The sequence below is a fragment of the Pleurodeles waltl genome, chromosome 8, assembly GCF_031143425.1.
Source record: "Pleurodeles waltl isolate 20211129_DDA chromosome 8, aPleWal1.hap1.20221129, whole genome shotgun sequence".
NCBI classification, from domain to species: Eukaryota; Metazoa; Chordata; class Amphibia; order Caudata; family Salamandridae; genus Pleurodeles; species Pleurodeles waltl.
Window position 1 is genome coordinate 515,014,792 of NC_090447.1, and position 21,657 is coordinate 515,036,448.

General features: G+C 41.7%; 1 protein-coding gene across 8 annotated transcripts in view; it reads right to left on the reverse strand.

The window, feature by feature from the left end:
• Nucleotides 1-21,657, reverse strand: part of LOC138250087 (zinc finger protein 664-like) — a 190,742-nt gene that overhangs the window by 142,152 nt on the left and 26,933 nt on the right. For 2 of the 8 annotated variants that reach the window (XM_069204496.1, XM_069204499.1), the window contains exons 2-3: nt 15,263-15,389; nt 10,620-11,992 (exon numbers count right to left, since the gene is read on the reverse strand). In XM_069204496.1, the coding sequence (XP_069060597.1) occupies nt 11,034-11,992; nt 15,263-15,389 (1,086 nt within the window). In that variant the 3' untranslated portion in view covers nt 10,620-11,033. Of the gene's footprint in view, nt 1-49; nt 177-2,722; nt 2,902-10,619; nt 11,993-15,262; nt 15,390-21,657 lie in introns of those variants that run through there. The other 6 variants (XM_069204495.1, XM_069204497.1, XM_069204500.1 and 3 more) reach the window with 4 other exon arrangements.

A 21,657-nucleotide genomic window follows, 5' to 3' on the forward strand; every position in this document is an offset into this window, starting at 1 on the left:
TCTGGTTTTAATGAAGTGAATAAAATAACACATGAAAGCACTTCAGTACCTAATGATATCAACGTCTCGTAATTCTCCTGCATTACATTCTTGTAAAGCTCCTTCTGCCACTCTTCTAAAATTGCCCACTCTTCTTCAGAGAAATAGACTGCAACGTCTTCAAAAGTAAGTGTTCCCTGAAACACAAGCACACACTCAATTTTTTGCAGTATAGGCAATAAGTTGTAATGCATACCAAATGGCTTATGCTTTATGTTCAGCAGAGAAAAAACACAGAAGTCACACAAAGCAAACACTCATATTTCCAAGGGACAAGAGGCTGTGATTTCAGTACTTTCAAGACACAAATACCAAATAAAAAAAAAATATATATAAAGAAAGGTATTTTAAGCCCAGTCTTGTTTTCTGCCAACTTTCATTCTAGGCATCTGCCACAAATGATTTGTTAAACTGAAACATGTGAAGGTGTGTCTTACTTGAAACATATCACCATGGCTGGGCAATAGGTCCTCCTGATGTGACTTGGTCAAATAAACAAAAAATTACTACCAATAGTTTGCTTCTAAATCCTAGACATGGACTACGTGGTTTGTATTTCTGCCTAAAAGCCTTTTCACAGGTCCAGTAAATATAAAAACGATCACATACTCCCTTATTACAATAAAAAAAACGCAAACTACTTAAGGAGAAGTAGATAAAGTTTTTGAAGGAATCAGTGCGGTTGTTTGAAGTGTTTTTACTTCAAGTAAAGGCAATCATGTTTCTGCCACACTTCGGACAACTGCATAGGATCACAGGAGGTATAATACAAGGCAGATACTGTAATAGTTATGCTTGAAGCTGCAAAACATCTGCATACACTGATGAAGGCATCCTAAAATAAACTAGAACAGTGAAAAGATCACAACTATCCCACATACGCTTTGAACTTAATCTCTGAATTGCACAATACTGTGAATTCATATGTGTTCCTTTCAGAAAATCACCTTGGCCAATCATGTCAACACTTCATAAAACCTTATAAACCATACACAAAATACATAAAATGTGGCGTGATCAATATCACATCAACAAAGTAAGACTGATGAGCATTAAATCAAAATTCTATGGAGAATTTTGTTTGCACAACCTTCCAGCCTTCCCTTGTACGTCCACAAGCTGCATACCAACTACATGTACCACTATGCCTCAGTCTAGGAAGTGAATGCTGCTAGCAACACTTACAATTCAATCAGCTAGACACTCAATCCCTATTGCAACCTACTTAGACTACGCTTGAATTAACAGGTTATAAAATGCCCGGACAAACAATACGGTAAGTATACAGGATTTCAGCCTGTTGTCTTTAAAAAATCAGCATCAGTGACTGTCATGCTTTTTTGGGGATTATTGAAATAATGTAGGCAGCGATACTGTACAAGATTACAATGTTCACGTTGTCTACAAATGAAACGGGTAAAGCATTTGTAAATTGCTCTCTGCCTACACATGGTAAATTATTAGGGCAAATGAGAGCAACAACACATACTTCTTACCTAAACAGAACTGTCAGTCAATATTTTAATTTTTATCAAAGAGGACATCCCCCATCATCCCACTTTTGAATGGGCCCTCTGAAAAAAATGTGCTGCCCAGTTTCTAACATGAAGTTCCTTTCGCTAAACCAATGTTCCAACATGGCCTCTTCTAGCAAGGCATTCAGAGCTTCTGTGAAAGGGTTGCCCCTTTATAAATCATGGAAAAAACGAAAACGGAAAAAAGACCACCAATTAAATGACCGTTTGGCTGTGCTTTCCTTTTTGCGGCACTTACAGGTGCAAAATTAAAGTTGTCTGCAAATGCCACATAGATGAAAGTCGAATTCATCAAATTAAAATGTCTCGGCAATGGTAAAACACTCGAATGCTCTTTTGTGGATTAACGTTAAGAATTCAAAGTCATGGTGAATGCACTTAAACGGCTACTGTAAATCCACCTTTCATTATCACAACAGTTGTCCATCACAAGGCCCAACACTCAATGTATAGTCTTCTTAAAATTGCACTCTATAAAAACTGGCACCACCAAAAGATTGTGAGAAGAAAAGAAATCAGAGAGAACACGGTCTACAAATTATGACGATCAAACCATTAACTGAGTTGCAAATGTCGCTTTTGCTAAGGTTTCAGTCCCTGAATTGTGTTACTCAAAGGGACAAGCTCACTCACTAATTTAACATAATGAATTGAGTTATTTTGCATCTCAAAGAAAGTCGAAACTTTCACACGCCAAAGCTGAATACATCAGGGCAAGTCTGAATAAACAGCTAGAACGTAGCTGTGGTTTTTTTGATTTTTTTTATTCCAACATGAATGCCTACTTTGTTTTTGTAGGGACTGAGTGGTACATTATCTGTGGTGTAGTTTCAAGGCAGTAGAGGTACCATGTTTAGGATACTGAAAATACATTTTATCAGCGCAGCAATAATGAGATCAACATTTCCAAAATCCAAAGCTGAGCACTGTGTCGAAAACACAAAAATAAGCAGACTTTTAAGCTTTTCTATTCAGTAATTTGCGTTCAAAATGTTCAGAGGATTTACAAAATTAGATTTACTATGACATAATGGAGTGTGCGATAAACAAAAAAAACAAAAAAAACAAATAATTCTAACTAAATCAGTCAACCCCCATTATTGTTCGTGGGCACATACACATACTCCCTCACAAAACTGAAAACATACCTGGTTTGATATCCGTCCAGGACATTTCTTTTCCATCATAGATTTAGTTTAGTTTCTTCATGAACTTTGCAGATGATGCAGGAAAGTACTAATCCACGATGCACAAATGTTAAGATGATGTTTCTAAATAAGAGCAGGTTCTTCCTAGACTTCCTCACTCCATCTTCTTGGGACGTGATCTGAAAAGGATTAATTATTGCTCCTCTCATATAACTGATGGAAATCGTGGAATTACTTCTACTTTAATTCATATTCTTTCACTTTGAAATGGATCCATTTCGCAGTTCACAAAATCTATTTTAATGTATCTAAATAGTCTTATGGATACTTACAGCCTCAGAATTGTACTTACAAAACCACTTGAATAAAACTAGTGCAATTGGTGGTCTGCATAACAAGCTGCTTCATCGAAATGTTGGTTATATTTCTTAATTGAAGTGTAGCTTAATTTTCCTTTAAGTACTGGTAGTTATGTTACAGAAGACAACCAACACTTTTTTACGTTCTTCATAAAGTACAGTTTTATGGGAAACTGGAAACATCATTTTGTAATTTTTTTTAATTTAACCTGCTCAGCAATCCTAGATTGACAGGTAAAAAAACATAATCAAGGTCCGTGGAGAAAAGTCACATTTTTGGTAAATCACTTACCAAAAACTGAAACAAAACTAAATTGTCTTAAAGGTTGGGCTTCGGAACTCTTAGTGAAGTGGGATGCAAACCTATTTTAAGATTGAATTTTTGAACATGAACCACTCAGAACCTTTTTATGGTTTCCTCAAGATAACCACACTAAATCTACCTCGGTTGGGATTCTGCTCCAGCACAGCCTAAAGCATCCAGAGTCAGTTCTGGACTAGACGTGTAGTTCTCCAAAACCTTAAAACCCTTGCTTCTTTGGTTTGCCATAGGCATTCCTTTCACAGTTTAACCATTCATGAGTAGGGATAGACACATCTAGAGAAGATTAGTTATAATGCTTGAATACAAGCTAGAGATTAAATAACTATCCTCTGTAGCATTCAGGCAAAATTAACTCCAGAAAATACCACTCCTATACACCATTAATTAATCCGTACATGGTCAAAGGTGTCCAAGTAAAGGCAACAACTAGTCTTTATTTTTTTCTGTGGTATCTAAAAAGTAATCTGTTAATGTAGTCTACCTGTTTGAATCCAAATTCAAAGAAGGATTGGCAAAGCCAATCGGTCTGGTTTTAACTGTGCTAAAGCATGTAAGCAAAAGCATTCACAAATCCTGTTTGTATAAGATGCATGCACAAATGTTTTTTATTGCAGTGAAGCCTCCCAGCTGCCAATATGAGGAAAAAGGCAGAAAAAAGAATTGCCTTCTGTACAGAACACATACAGTGGAAGTGATAAACTGCTTGGTTGCGGAGCGCACTTTGAGATGTAATATACACCCTCATACATTACACTGGAAGCACTTCCAGTAAGGCAGAATGATACACGAAATTGCCAACAGCATAAGGTGAGTGTGGAATACTCCTTTGTTGGCCCAAAAGCACACTATACGTCAGTGCTTAATTTGAGAAGGTAGATTCCAGTGCCTGGCACTGGCACTAATTGTCTGCACCGGCGCCTATGACAGTCTGCCACATGGTGGCGCTGTTTCTCATTTAAAGATTAGCACAACAATTGTTTATAAATTAAATCTACATAAAAAAAAATGGACTAATACAAGCCACCAAGGTCATTCTTATAGCTTATAGAAGTGTGATGGTTAGCAGTTGTGTACTGTCATTGGTAGAGGCAGTGGGTGGTCCGAGCTGAAGTGGCATCCTGACGAGGGCCCTGGCGCTTATTTTTTAATTAATTTATTTATTTTTTACAAGCTAAGAACAGCTCTATGTATAGTCAAAGAACTGTTAATAATACATCTTGAAGGCAACTGAGCTATGAAGTCATACCTTAAAAATAGACCATATTAACATGTAGTCCCCTTTGTATGCGACAAATATAGAGTAGAAATTGCTGAAAGTGAATAACACTAAACGGACAGCAAGGATATCAAGCATTTCTACATTAAATACTTAAATAACACAGAAATGTGAAAAAATTCTAACCACTTTGTGCTTGAACAGATTCCTTTCTGCTTTTGTGTTATATGGTCTGTTTTTTTTTTTTTTATCAAAAGAATTTACAGACCACTTTCTCTCTATGATGTGCTCCCTCTGCCCACAAGTTCTGTCATCCAAGTACCCTTTTGCACTACCTCTCCCATGCATATATACAACTGATTTTTTTTTTGAGGCCCATGATAAGACCCTTTCAAGGATCCAGAAAGACTACAACAAATCAAACTCCAATCACATAATTTAAACCCATATCATAGACAAAGCCTTTCTCACTACCTAGGAAAATGCCCACCTAGTCCAGCATACACCACTGGTATTTTTGTGAGGCACTTAAACTATTGTGAAATGTTGGACGTCAGAATAGTTGGTATGAAATGCTTCAGTCACCCTATATTCCCTGGTCCTAATAAGTAAGCGTTGATATTTAAGTAAGCAAGTTGATGCTCTATGGGATTTATGTGTTTTACCCCAACCTTACTTTTTACATCTAATTTCTTACAAATAGAGCTCAGTTCCTTAATGTATTTGTAGTGAAATAGTTTCAAACCATTATTTTAAACCATGACAGTGTTGGTTAGAGAATATAGTTTTGAAAACTTTTCCTGTATATTTTTTTCAATTATCTACCCCTCCAGTTGCCAACACATGCTAAAAACTACCTGCTTACATATCTCCCCTATAGCTTCTTGGTCGAGGCGCACTGGCTTCGAATTTAGTTCATTCTAAAACCTTTTATCAAGAATTACTGTAATTACAGATCAAGAGGAGATAAAATGCTTGTGATGACTGGACTAGTAGAGGCCTAAAGGGATATTGCTCGCTACTGGTGAGAAAATACTACTCCTTCTCTTGATGAATGACTTTAAGGTATGGGCTGGTGTGCCTTGGCAGGAGTCAATATACAGAAACCGATGATGCTCGAGAAAACATACCAAAATATGGGAAAAATTAGTGGAACATTTTCTGACTGTGTCTGCTATCAGCTAATCCTTGTACCTACTGTTGAATGTGGGTTGTGTACTGGCTGTTTATAGGCCCTTCCGATTAAGGGATATAAAAAGTGTCATTGTGTTTGCGACTTCTGTGACTCAATCTCTCTGTGCTGCAAATGCTATTTTCTTCCTGTTTTTTTTATTTTTTTTAAATCTAATAAAAAGTTCAAAAAAGGTTTTTAAAAAGATTTTAAAAACTACTGTACTTAAAAAAAGAGAAACTTTTGAACGGATGTTTTAGTATAACCAAAGAGTGCTGGGAACCAAATCATAATGATATTGTTTAATCAACCATAATTAAATTAAACTAGAACGTTGTCTCAGTAAAGACCAAAATCACTAGCTGGGCAGTCTATAGGATGATTTTAAAGTTCAAAATTGTCATCTAAGTAAAATCTATCTTCACATTATATCTCAAGCAATAATGCTATCTGAGCGGTTTTCTCTCCCATGCATGTGAACTATTAGGCAAGTTAATGAGAATCCATTACAACAGGGGGACTCTAACCTTTTCTGTAGAGAGAGTTACGTATTTTTGAGAAAAAGCATTCAGACATACAAATATTGTTAGAGTCATAATATAGCCTTAGAACCCGCCGTAGCGGGCTCTACCGGCTATTAAAGGCCCGCTCCCCGCGTTAAATGCCGAGCCGAAGGCGAGGGCATTTAACAAGGGAGAGGGACTTTAATAGCCGTAGAGCCCGCTACGGCAGGTTCTAAGGCTATTAGAACATTCTGCAACACAGGGCAGAATGTTCTATTAAAAAAAAAAAATGTTCACGGAGCCGGAGGGGATTAAAATCCCCTCGGGCTCCGTGAGGCTTTGTTCACAGCTGTTGCTGTGAACAAAGCGAACATTAGAATGTTGGCGCTGCAGGCTTTTACCGGCCAGTAAAAGCCCGCAGCACTCCATTGTTTTCAATGGAGCCTCCAGCATTCCAATGTTCTAATAGTGACCAAACCAGATTACATCAGTAGCCACCACATCATATGTAAGATTACCATCGGTGATTACCTCAGTACTGGTGAAATGCCTCTAATTGGCTAATACATGACAGAGTTGGAATGACCCTGCCACCAAGGTAATATTAGTAATACTCCTACTCAACCCTGCATGATTTCTCTCTCAAATATCAACCTTAAATATATTTTGGAAAGGAAACCATTTTTTCCTAAACATAAGCTTAATTACATTCAAACAAAAGATTATAATTTAGTAAGCTGGGCTGCACAAAGAAGAGCTACTTGTAGGTAGCTGGGGAGCTATCACAAACTCATGAGCTACTCTAGAGAGAAGACTAGAGTCCACCAACACAATCTTTGGGCCGTGGTAAACAAGCCATTACTATATTTCTTTTTAAAACAAATGACTGATAATTAAAAACATTAATTCAGTCACTGATGCAGAAGGTATCACTATCTGACCGCTATCAGAGATTCACAAAACAGTATTGCTATATTTGGAGACACGTTAGGACATGTTCTTCATTCAAAGGCAAAAACAGTCTCAGATTTATGGTAAATTGAGTAAATCTGGAAAGAGGGTAGAGTCTTTTTTTCTTCCAAAATCCAAGCAGAAGGTGAAAACGATGAAGTTACTACCCTATTGACATTGTTTACCTTTTTCACACAAACATACAGTAGAATTAGATCGAATAAGCAAATATGTATGCAGATTCCTAACACAGATTGATTTTCAAAGCAAGAGTGGTTTAGTATCCTATTTGACCGTGTGTCCGTAAGCATACAAATAATTCCATTGCTGGTCCCCATGTAAGTGGATTTAAAAATACAGGTGTAGGTACAAATTTAGGCCCATTTCACAAAAGCTCTTAATCCCCAGATGTGTTGTTGTGTAAAACGGCTTGAAACATACAAGTATAATGTGTGATATTCACTTACATTTCAAGCAAAGGCCTGTTTTCCCCAGCACAAAGTGTGCAGTCTCTGATTAGGATCAGATGCCAAAAGTTTTAAAAAGTATATTTTTTCCTTTCACTAAAAATCATTTTCTATGACGAAATTTCTTCTCAGGCACCCACTGTGAAAATAATTGAGATGTACATGTAATACTAGTTCTTCAACATCAGTATTCTATCTCACCTCAAACTGCAGAACATCTCAGCAAAAGCATAGGATCCCAGAACACATTTTAAAATTAACACATTTTCGTTTCAGAAATAAACGTTACAAAGAAAACAAGCCAACTGGAGGCAACGTTGTATTGTCTCCCTTTTTTAAGAAAACTAAAAAAAATGTTTTTATTCAAATTTCTAAGCTTACCACTTAAACTTACACCCCTAAAAGACAAACCAGAGCAAGGAATGATGTTCTTACATTTAAACTTTCAAACATATGACTTCTGCCACACCAAATGGTTTTATCTATGTCCACCTGTTCAAACCTCCACACATGAGGCTTCCATGCAGGCCAGATCTCGTCTGCTGGATGTCAGGCAGGAATCTGCACACAGGTTAACACTGCTAAGCATAACAATCTGACTCCTGAGAGCAGGCAATATGGCCACCTGAATCTTCTAAAGGCCTGCATGACCATTTTAGGAGGGAAAGGGCACTTTCACAAGCTCATCAGTTACTCTCAAGGAAATGAGGAAGTGAGTCGCTGGTTTGGCTCAGTTAAGATACTGCTACCTATATCCAGTTATAAGTAAGGCATAAGCAAAAATATCACCAATCAGCTATTGGTATTGCCACTCCACCAGCAGTCCGCCCACAATGAAGCCATCTAAAAAGGTGTTGGATTTTGATATCAGATTATTGCATGGCCTTGAAATGGGGTGGCAGTGGGTCCGACATCTCGTAACTGCAAAAGCGCCTGATTCACCTTCTCAGTAGCTCTCAAAGACCCTTGGGATTCTTAGAGCCCCGGAAAAGATGATCAACGTCCTGTGACATGTTTCCTCAAGATACCATGTTAATCCTTATGGCTGCGTTCCCTATGCATGTGCCCACAACAAATGGTGAATATGTAATAGGAACAAGGGGAATCTGTGGCAGCAGCAAATCCCATTTTATTAGGATATGTTTAGGCCCCACCTAAAAAGTATTATGAGGGATTACCAAGTTGCCTTGGGACCTCCTGGTTCCCACCCCTCATTGATTTTGAGAAAACATTTATTAGTGGCCCCAATCCCAATTCCGAACTGCTGGTTTATTTCCCAGCGGCCTTAACATCAGAAGTCCTAGAAATAGTGGTGGAAGGGAGACTTTTGAATTAGACCAAGAATAACCACATGCATCAGGTTGGGGACCTGCCTAGCCAAGGCAACGAGTCAAGGTGTGGGTGGCACCAGATGACTGCACAAGCAGGCTGATGGTGGTACTGTTTCAGCTTTGGTATTATTAGATTCATCTGCCACCTTCAACACTGCTGAGCAATAGTTGCTTCTTTCTAGGCTACACTGAACGGTGTTGAGGGTCTTTCTCTTACTTGGATTACATATTCAGAATGCTGAAGCTTGTTAACTACTCTGCAGCATTAGTCACAAGCATCTGATAGGACTGTGCAAAAATCAGACAGCTTTGTTCTTACATTTATATATCAGTGCTGACTGCCATGTCTGGTCTTATGTTTCAGAAAACATATGCCTATTCACAGATGGAAATGATATGGCTCCTGTTCACTGTGGTTAAGTGATCAGATCCAGGTATATGTCCTTCTTGCATACAAGGCATCAGTCATCTGGAACAAATTACCCTTCCACCTCACATTTGATATCCCTTAAAGTAATAGCGTGCATAACAGACCTTCCTACAGCCTCCTTAATATGTTTTTTTTCCACAGCACTGAAGTGTGAACATGTCTTTTGGTAGCATCCACTGAAAGAACAAAAAAAATGCAAATGGATGTAAAAGCCTAGGCACCGGAGCATTATTCCCTCATGTATTTTTTCTTTTAAAAGTGTAACTCCAGAGTGGTGGTTTCATTCAAATGTATTGTAAGCATATTTTAATAGGTCTGGTTTGTTTTCATTGCCACTAAGAGAAAAGAAAGACAACGATGCCTTGTCTGGTAAGGGCACATTCTCTTTACAAAACTATTTTCACAAATAAAATGAAAATATGTGTATGTGTTCAGGAGCCCTCGTGGTTGGAGATTTTGTACTGAATATTAACAGCACATATGATGAGGAAATTTGGGGCACACATAAGTAGTTGCTCGTGGGCCATTCAGAGGTAAGTTTGAATGTGCCGGTGTGTCAAAAAAGTAATTAAAATGTATTTGAAGAAACATAAATGTACATATGTGGGTGTTCATCTTATTTACATTTTCCTGACCACGGCCCCCACTACATTAATAGCACCCGGAAATACCTACACCTACTTTCCTAAGTGCCCTTTAAAAATGCAGTGAATGAGAAGGCATAGAGGAATTCGTGGCTGCATTAGAGAAGCCTTTCCATGAAAAACTTAACTGGGAAAGGCATTTGTCAGTTTTTGCATGCAGAACCTCAGACTTCTGGGTATGTCTGAAATGTGCAGCGAATAATCTTTGTCACTTTTGATGTGGTGCAGTTGCTATCTAGTGACTTTCATCACCCTGGAAAAAGAAAGTTTAATGTTGTGCAACTGACCACTTCAAACGCATTACGTGAAACATCGACTTTCTTTACAGAGTTTTCTAATAACAATTATTTTAGTTTATTTTGCAATTATTCTGAATGCTTCCTTTTGAATCCTAAGGCTCTTTGGTAAATGTATAGTTTGGTTGATGGTGAGGATATTTTTTCATGAAGGAGCAAAGACTTTGGCTGCAATAAAAGTAGATTTCAATCATTACAAAGACATAACATCTTTGCATATATTTATACAACTTTTCATAAGTTGCCATTTTGTATGGGGTACATGTGTTAAATTAGATAACGATAATTACAAATTAGGTCTCGGTTAGCCATTCCTCCACTGAGCATGCAGAAAAAGCTTCATATACCGAGAGAATGAAAAGGGGTAATTAATACATTCTGTAGAGCGCACAAAACTAAATATTTTGTTTCAGCAGAAGATTGTAGTGAAGCATTTCCAAAACATGAAATAATCTACAAGGTTATGAAAACTAGTACAGATTACATTACAAAAAACATACAAAAGCTCATTTATGTCCATATTACAACACACTGTGCTTACGTGAGTCTTTAACACTACTGAGTTCTAAGAATTAGCCTCACTGACTGCTGGAACAGATTCCCCTCAAGAAGAAAAAACTACCCACTATCACCTATTTTAGAGGCTTTCTTTTTCCTCTTTGAATAGGGTTTCTCTCCTCTGTGGACTCTCAAGTGCATAATGAAATTGGAGCTTTGACTGAAGTCTCTCCCACACACATTGCAAGTGTACGGTTTCTCCCCAGTGTGTGTTCTTTGGTGAATCATAAGACTCCGGCGGCGACTGTAGCTATTTCCACATTCAGTACATCGGTAAGGTCTCTCTTCACTGTGAATAACTAGGTGGTTTCTCAAGGCAGAGTAATACATGAACCTGTTGCCACATAAATGACACTCAAAGGGTCTTTCGCCTGTGTGAACTCTTAGGTGTTCCGTCAGCTGGGCACTCATAGTGTAACTTTTACAACATTCTGTGCACTTAAATGGTCTCTCTCCAGTGTGCGTTCTCTGATGAACGAGTAGTTCTGACTGGAAACTGAAACGTCTATCACAGTCAGTACACGTATATGGCTTCTTCCGGAATCCATAACGTGGCAAGGTGCTAATGCTCTTCTTGTATCTCTTGCGCTTGTAGCGCTTTTTTCCATTGCAACCTTTAGGAGGAATATTAAGGGGGGAACGGCAGCTGCAGCCCACTAACTCACACTTTTCACAGGTCTGTGTGGGTTTTTCTTCCAATATTCTTGGAGGCTTTTCTTCATGAGTCTTCTTATGAGCTGTAAGGTGGGACTTTTTATAAAAGCTTTTCTCACATTTTGTACATTTATGGGGTCTTCCTTCAACCTGTGACCTTTGGAGTACAAGATGCTCTCGAAGCCTTAAGTTACTCGTGCTCGTTACGAGAACTGGCTGCTTTCTCAGCTTACTTTTCAAAGGCTCACTCTTCATCATCACAGACATCTGCTCGTTTTTCACAGACACCCATAAGTTGGAACACTGAGGCACACCAAGCATTTCTGGAAAGCACTCCCGATCCTTCTTAATCACCGGGCCATCGTCTGCCAAAAGGAAAAAAATTTTGTCAACAGGTACTGGACACCGCTTTTTAAGTACAACAGCCTCTAGTCGGACGCAAAGCATTTTTTCCAACCGAGGTAAACAAATTAAATTTACACCTGTTTAGATGAAAAATGTAATTTTGCATTTGTGAGTAAATCCTGAAAAGATGAAAAAAAAAGAGTCAACTAAAGTACTATAAATAATGCTGATGCTTGTAATGTAGATCACAAATGTAAGACGCCTCTTTAAAAAAATCCACCAAAATAAAACTTGATGTGTTTTAGAGATTGCTTCCATGGGTGATACAAAGCACATTATGGGGGTCATTACGACCTCGGCGGTCTTTTCAAAAGACCGCCGAGGCCGCGGGAGACAGAATACCGCCATTGCCGGTGGTATTTCTGTCTCCCTATTATGACATTTCCGCTGGGCCAGCGGAAATGTCACATCAACATTGCAGCCGGCTCGTAATAGAGCCGGTGGCAATGCTGATGTGCAGCGGGTGCAGTAGCACCCGTCGCGCATTTCACTGCCCGAAATTCGGGCAGTGAAATGCGCGACGGGGCTATGCATGGGGGCCCCTGCACTGCCCATGCCAAGTGCCTGGGCAGTGCAGGGGCCCCCAGGGGCATCCCAAGTCCCCTTACCGCCGGCCTTTCCATGGCGGTGTGTACCGCCATGGACAGGCCGGCGGCCGGAGACTCATAATCCCCAGGGCAGCGGTGCTTGCTGCCCTGGGGATCATGACCACCAGGCGGAATCCTGGCGGGAAAATGGAGGGGCCGGCGGTATGGCCGTTGCAATTCTGCCACGGTCATAATTGCTGGCAGAACACCGCCAGCCTGTTGGCGGTGTTACCGCCAACATACCGCCGGCCACCAGGGTCGTAATGACCCCCTATATCTCTTAACCCCCGAGGCATTTTCATTCAACGCCTAGAGCCAGTTTGTGATATTGACATGTTCATAGTTAAACCTTCATTTTTTATTAAACAATATCTTTGCCAAATATATGCACTGAAGATCAAGATTTTTATTTTTTTGCAACACTTGGGATGTGTGTTTGTCTCCAGCTATATGTGCTCAATAGGGTCTAGTTGTTACTGCTGTCTCCCCTTCTCTCAGTAGTCCCTCTGCTCTTCTCTAGCCTGGAGCAGAAAGTATTCTTTGTGCCCACATGTCCTGAACCAAGCCAGTTCCATCGCCTATGACCTAGATGGAGCAACGCCTATGACCTAGATGGAGCAACATTTGAAAAACTACGCTGGCCCAGTATTTGGCCAAAATTGCACACCCTTTACACAAAGATCAGCATTTATGCCAATCACATCCATTTTGAGCCCTGTTCTGGTGAAAGCAAAAGCGCAGTAAAAGCAGCTGACTAGCAAGATGTTCTAAGGACACTAACCGACAAACACAGGGTGCCAGTTCCTCTGTACCCAGATAATAGTCAGTATAGTAATTTGAGAGCCAACTTTGCAACCGAGTGACCAGTTTGTTGGAAACCAACTACCAGTATCCCAGATATCAGCTGCCCCCCCCCCCCAACCCGCCCTCCACGGCTTATGCAGTATGCAACATCTGCTTGAAAGAGCCCTGCACACCTGACTGAGATCATTCCAGGAACCAGAGGCAAAATATTTTTATGTCGATCCTGGAGGAGTAGAGTCTATGACTGCTGCAACTCAAACAAGAGAAAACCTGCCATATATGTAGAGAACCAACCTTTCCTATGCATTGTTGTGAGGAGACAGTTAGTTGAGACTGAAGGCCTGCAATCACACCCATTCTAAACAACGAGCAACTGTAACCCAGACACAAGTCACTGTTCTGGAAAGTCTTCCAGTGACTGCGAGTCGTGACATGAGAGCCAGGGTTCCTCTCAAATGGCCACTGCCTTCGTGAGACTTCTACAAGCAAACGCACGCAACCTTTACAAAAGGGCATGTGTTGCTTAACCACAATGACTGATCCCAATGTAGAGCCCTCTACGTAACTGCAATGACAGCATGAGGTCTATGTGCCATTGACTTGTCTCCTTCATCTGAATGCTGCCTGCGGGTGGCATTGCCATGACCTTAGGATGCGTGTGAAGCCACTCTACATCGTAGCATTTCTGTTCCCCAACCCACGTGTCTCTGACTGTTACCCAACCCAAGTGTCTCAGACTTTGTTCTTCAGAATGTCTGCTGATTTATACAAACCGTGTGACAAGAAAAGCGCAGCCACTGGCATTACAAACAATCCCTAGGAGTGTAACCCCTTTTGGTTCAGCCCACAGGTAGAATTTTTCATCTACAGAATGTATTAAAATATCTGACTGTGTGATCATGTGCACTTTAACACAACACTATGCTTTGGTTGTAGCTTAGGCTTCTCAACTGCAACTGTATACCTGCCTGAAGCACAGTTAGTACCTTAGAGATAAAAAGAATAACACTGCTTGGCAAATATATTTATTGTGACAGATTCATGAGCTAACTGACATTGGTATTTCTTCCCCACACCACCCTTCAAGGGTAATCTTTGAATGTTCAGCTTTTCTACTCACTGAAAGTCAAAGCCTAAAGAGGGGTTGTGGGTAATTCCATGAGCTCTAAGTTGAACCCTGTTCCTGCACTTCCAAGGACAATAGCAATACTGGTTACAATTTAAGGCAAAGAACAGCTTGAGGAAGCAAAACGCGGGTGATACAGTCAAAAATAATATGGATGCACTTGCTACAAGGCTACATCAAAATAATGAAGAGTAAACATGGGTAGAGAATGGGTTTCGTCTAGCTTCAGAATTCACCAGTTTAATAACTGAATGACAAATACTTAAAGGGGTTCAGAGCCAGCAACGGCTGGACAGGCTGAGTGGATTAAAAGGCAAGCTGCTCACCACCTCCATCTTCATCGTCACGGAAACCAACAGTAAAATAAACCCAACTAAGCACAGTTAAGGAAGAGAGCGAAGGGGGTGTAGGAGACCTCAGGCAGTATTTGCCTGCATGTGGATGAGACCACACTTGTGGAATTCTGGTAGTGCAATGCCCAGAATGCTTGTTTTACAAAGAACTTGTTAGACTTCCCAATCTCACTGCATTGAAACTTAATGCTGACCAATGTAATACACACATGAAGGCATACATGAGAAGAGCGCTATCTGCAGTTGCAAAAAGACCAGTTCTAGACAGGTATGGCAAATTAACTCTGAAAAGACATCTGGTGCAGATAAACACTGAACAAACTGGTCGGGCTAAGCAGGAAACACACAAGATGCCCTTACCGAGTGAAAGAAAGAGCTCATGGTTTTCTTGCATTACAGTCTTGTACAGCTGTTTCTGCCACTCTTCAAGAAACTCCCATTCCTCTTCAGAGAAATAGACAGCAATATCTTCGAAGGTAAGAGGCACCTGCAAAACCAGTGTGTGCATATTCAGTATATGGAACCTTATGTTTTCCAGATATAAAAAAATAAAAAAAATCAAACAGAAAACTTGAAAGAAATGCCTTAACTCCATAATGCTTTCAAAGCAGCCAAATCAAATCCTAAACCGCACATAGTTTTACAAAGATACATTATGCAATGTGCCAAATCGAGCTGCCGAATTCTCAGCAAACTTCACTCCAGAAATCATTATGGTAGAGAAGTTGAAACTGGTGGTAACTCCTAAACTGCAAACTTAAAAACCAAAAAGCAATTTTCATGATAATGCCAGAACTTAGGGACAGGTGAACATACAGGCAATTTTGAATTTCCTAAATAGCAACTCCATATAAATCTCTATTCAGGAAATGCAAAATTATATGTATCAAAATACTGATTTCCCAATAGCGATTCCTACTAAGTAGAAATCAATATTAGGAAATTGCTATTTTGGAAATGCAAAACCAAGGACAGCTATGAGCATAAGGCCCCTCGTGATGCACCTCAATAACAGAGGTGCACATGTAGAGCACACGTGTGTGTGCTCTATTGCACTTTAAAAAAAAAAACATCTTTGGAAAATGCTAAGCAGCTTTGTACATCCAGCCCTAAGGCATGCTGCATGGCACGGGGTACACAACTATGAGTGCCACAGCTAGAATGTGCACCCAACAGTGTCTCAGAAGAAGGCGAGAAACATAGGCTCAATTATAAACAAGCCCTTGTGGTTAGTTTTTTTACAACCAGGCTAAAGAATGTTTTCTATAACATCACTATGAAGAGGAAGGACTTGGGCATTACATAGATACAGACAAATTAAGTTGCCAGTTTCACTTGTGAACTCGGTCATTTCTTTGGCATGGTCACCTCCTAAAAGTAAAGGTTAAACCGAATAAAGAATAAATAACTATTCTTCTTTGGGGCCTTTAGGTTATAAACCTATCTTTTTAAATGTGGTTGATTATGAAAACCGCCCTTACATCATCAGAGCCAGTGAGAGAAACCCCAATCAGGAGCCTTCTTCACATTAGTTACACATGCACTAGCAAAACCATGGCAAATCTGCGTTGTTTTTTTTTTTTTTTAAATCAACTTTTTTTGCAAACGTAAATAACAGACAACAAGAGTGTGAAAACTATCAAAACTATGTCACCATGGCTAAAGGTGACATGCATATGTTTAAAAGGAAAGAGTAAATAAAAAAACTATGTATCACAAAAATGAATTCACAAAATAAATTCAAAGAAGTATTTACAGTGCAATAGGTCTTGCATATTCTGAACAAATTAATTGACCTCTTTTGACAACATGGCCCACGAGCAAAAACAAAACATGAGTGGAAACTGAGAAAAGACGGCTTAACAAAATAAAATAAATTTAGCTTTAAAAATCAAAACTTTGCAATTTTGTTTGTCCTGCTGGGCACGTTTTTGCCAGTCACAAGCCTTCTGTTTGTGGGGCACTGAAAGTTAAAACAAAGTAGTACCTCAATCACGTCAGGAGCAGCGGATGGGCACTAATTAATTTGAATCACTTAGTGCTTGTTCCCTGCTATACACATTGGAATGGAAATGATGCCAGACATGACCTGACGAATTACGAGGCTGTACAGAATAGTGCTATGGAAACCAACAAATGGTGAAAGACAGGCGGGCTCCAAGTCCTTTACTGAACAGAACAGTGTCTCGCATGCACTCGTGGGCTCGACCATAAAAATGAAATAAAAGCAGAAACGGACACACTAGTTCTGGCACTGAAATGGACTACTTTCTTGGCGGGTATGCACATGAGCAAAAGAAAACTGCTGTCTCAGAGTGATTATAACCATGACTGAGGTGGGCTGACCGACAGCCTTATTATGTTGTAGGCTGTGGTAGGTGGAAGCAAAATGTGAATAACACTTGCACAAACTAACAGATGAAGACGTATGACTGAATGCCTCTATATCTGCATTCTTTTTTTAATTATCATTTTTTTTGGGGGGGGGACAAAAGGCTGGCAAGCTAGCTAATGCGGTCTCTAGGCCAGACCTATAAAAAAACATGAATCAGAAATCTTGACAACTTGGGGGGGTGGGGAAGGTGATGAAGAGCCGACAGTGGATGATGGCTACTCTATACAGGTATCAGATCATAATGTACAAGAAGGCATCTTTTTAGCAAAAAAAAAAAAAACTTAAAGTCTTTTTTTAGTTGATTCATAACTAAAATAATTACATTCCTGCATTTAAAACTCTGCCCACTCGAAAAGTGTTCCATGATTTGAAAATGTGTATCTAAAATGATTGCAATATAAAGGTGGGGAGTATAAATAGATTAAAGGTGAAGCAAAGCCAACCTCCAAAAAGTTATGTAAAAATCTGCAGAAAGCTTTCTAAAGCTCTGTGGAAAAAAAAAGTATAATCTAACGGGAAAACAATGAACTTTGTTGAAAAGACATTCTCAATTTAAAGACAAAAATACTCAAACTGCACTCAATGTACTTCTTGTCAACTTTCCTGGATGTTCAGATGTTGTACTGACTGAAAAACACATGATCTTAGCTCCACCAACACACATTTCTCCACACCTCCCTTTGAACGCCCTGGGGTTAAACCCTTTTACCTCTCTCATACACCTATCAGCCACCCCCTGTGTTTTGATATCAAGTTCTTTGCACTCTTCCATATCTTTCCTGATGCATTTCCATACATTTGTAACCCTAAAAACCCACAAAAATGTTTGTGCAATCAGTTACGCTGATAGAAGATAGGCTCCATTTGGAGGCCAAATGACTGACTGTCGCTGTCCTGAAAATACCTAGTATGCGGATGACCACAGCAGCTGGCATGTGCTATGGTTACAATAGTTTAGTGCCTCAGTTTGGTTGCTAGCCTATAGTGATAGCTGTTTCTGAGAACCAGGTCGTTGGCCCCACTAATCTCCAATTTTCATTCTGAGATGTTCGTTCTGCCTGGAAATTCAGGTAGAATACTGCAGGGAAATGTGAACTTCTCCAAAATATGCCAGAAATCTCAAACATCTGCATAAACCTGAACAATAAGTGAACTGGGAGTGTCTTCCACAATTTATGTTTACTGAACATTCAATTTAATGTGAGTAATGTTTGATGGTTTGTCAAAAACTTAGCTAAGAACACTGATTTAATTCTCTTTGATTAAACAACCGTAAGACAAATGACTTGTCTCCGGATCCTTCTCTTGGTTGGATCGATATGAAACATCCAACCACTCTGCTTGTGTCCTTAGAATGGATCAATAACATCTGTTTCAAAGAGGCCTTGGGTCCAAACGACTTTTGAAAGTCAATTGTGATACTCCTTTAAAGAAATCCTCTTTTGATCCTTTACAGGCAACAAGCTACAGTTCTAGCACCAACTTAGATGTGATATCCAGTATGATGAAGAAATAGGTCACAAGAAATTTTCAGACACAATTAAATAGTAACAACTGTATGACTCTCAACCAGTGAACATTCAGAACTGTGGTGGTGGAAAATGACAATCTTGCAACTGTCAAACATGGCTGAGTGGTTTTATTAGTCCTTTTGATCATCTCTATGTTCAACATAGTGGATCATCCTAAACAGTGAATATATGCAAATGCTAGCAGTTTCTTTTTCCTCACTGTTGTTTTCGTCCTTTCTGATCCCTAGAAGTCACTGGTTGAAAATAAGCTATTTTATTTCAGCAGGAACTTTCTTCCTATGGGCTTTATCACAGAAGTCGCGAAGCTTCTTCGAGTATATGATGCAAATTTTAAATATCATTGCTAGATTTGATGTAGGGCATCATTCCTAGGCAGTATTTGTCTGTGTGTTTCATGTAGTAATGACACCATGTACGGACTGGTAGTCTGTCTTGATGGCATTAGGAGAAATAGGATGGGTAGTTGGCTACAAGCAAATGTCCTCAAGGCAGATATTAGTCTGTGTGAGCTGGTTTAGTATATAAACCCAGAACTGATGTTTCATATCTCACTTCATTATTTGCAAAACCAGTTATCAAGAAAAAGTGAAGATGTGTGTCTCTAGTTTTTGAAAAATAGTGGAAGCACAGACTAACATAGAAAGAAGCTGGTTTTAAGAGATGTGACTGTTGAAACGCAGGATTCACTTCCCACTCCACAAAGAGAGCTGTTTCTCTGGGGTTTGCACTAAATGAACAATTGGGTTTTTATTATGAGTATGCAGGCATCACAGAACCACCCACTGAGCCTCAGACAACAGGCAGAAATAAAGGGTCTGAGGCAGCTGATCATGACAGCAAATGTAACCAAAGACTAAGGAAAGGCCTCGTGAACAGAGAAGGTGGATGAAGGGGAGTGACATGGGGCATTGGTGAGCTGAGCAGATTGTGAGACTGCTGGCGGAAGGTGTCACAGGACCTTTCCGGGGCTAGTCTGCAAGGTACGGAAACAGAACATCAGGAAAACAAAGCCAGAATCGTAGTACTAGAACCCCCAGAGACGATGGGGCGTGGCCACGGAGCTGAGCATGGCGCACGCTTAACCGCTCGGCTCCGGAGGGGCCGACTTCAAACGTATGCCTAGACGCGCTGGGGCGGGTGGTGTCGCGCTCAAAGTGGAGCGTAACGACTGCTGAAGATGTGGGGAGACGGTGACGGCGCGGCTTGGCCCCCGGGGTGAGCGCCTGGGTTCCCGGGGCCGATCGGGACTGCGGAGCGGCTGCGGCCTGGCTGACGGGCGGGGCCGCCCTGCGCTGAATTGAGGTGCCGCTGGCTCGGTGCGAAGGAGGAGGTGAGCGGCGATTGCGGGTGGGGCCACTGGCGAGGGGCCGTTGCCCTGGGGGTGGCCCCCTGCGGATTCGTGTGGCCCGGCGGGGATCGTGCCCGGGGGCCTGCTGGCGGACTGCGGCGGCGGTCCTGGGACGTGCGGCGTGCCGCGCAGGGCGCGGGGGCTGTGCGCGGGCCCGCCCCGAGGTGTGAGGGGCAGATCGGAGTGCCGAGTGGGGACGCCGGACGGAGTGTAGTCGGCCTCCCACCCGGGAGGCGGGCCTGGTGCTTCCCGGCTGCGGGGGCACGGACGGTGAGGAGACAAGGGGACAAGAGGCGCCCCGAGGAGGACTGATAGGGAGCCCGCTTCTCCTGTGCCCCCTGGGGGCCGTACGACTGCGGTGCCGGTGGTCGTTGCCCGGGTGCCCCCTGAATGATGGCGGGGGGGCCCCCTGCGCCCAGGACGGTTCAAGTTGGACACTGATCGCCCGTTGCGGGGTGTGGCGGCGAGGGTCCGCCCCGTGCTGATTGCTGCTATCACCCGAAATTTGAGACTGCGCACCATTGTTGCCCGGGGTTGGGGTCCCTCCTGGCTGCTGGGGACAGCGCGGCCTTGGGGGCCTGCCGCGGGTGCCCCTCCCACGCAGGGCGACGCGGTCTTGTGGGAGGCACCACCCCCGGCCCGGTCCAAACCACCTTGTTTCCGACTGCGCCGCTGGTGGGGACGCTCGGCGGAGACGAGCTACACGGTGACATCGAGGATCCTGGGCGCACCTGCTTACTGTGGCCCAACGAGCTGGGGATGACTGGCATGGTGACGGAGACTCCTCCTGCAGCGACCAGAACCTGAGATCTTGACGGCAACAGATTGGGTGAACGGGCAGGCCAACAGCAGGCAGTATAATTACCTGCACAGCGCGCCGGCCTCGTTGAGACGCCCTCCTCTGCATATTCAATGCCCTCCAAGGGCAGACACAAGAACAAAGCCATGGAACCCATGACACTGATACCAATGGCGGACAACGAGCTGACCACACAGAGCCAGTCACAAACCAAGGTTCAGGACACCCTGGACAAGATACTGGGTGCCATTGAAGACACCAAATCCACTCTACAGCGTGACATTAATCAGGTGGCGATAGAGGTGGGGCTATTGAGAGCCGACCACCACAAATTGGCCGACAGAGTAAAGGAAGCAGAAGCAACACTAGAGGAAGTTGTCCCAAAACAAGCAGAAGTATCAGCGGAGGTGACCTCTCTGGCAGACAGAGTGGCGAAGCTCGAACGGCGAGCTGAGGACGCAGAGGGCAGAAACAGGAGAAACAATATTCGCGTGGTGGGTCTCCCTGAGGGGGTCGAGGGGACTAACACGGTGGAGTTTCTGGAGAAATGGCTAAGTACGGTTGTGGCACCAGGATGCCTGACCCCCTTTTATTCATTGGAACGTGCACACCGGGTGCCGGCTAGACCGCTTGCTCCTGGCAGACCGCCCCGGGCTGTAATTGCTAAACTCCTGCACTATA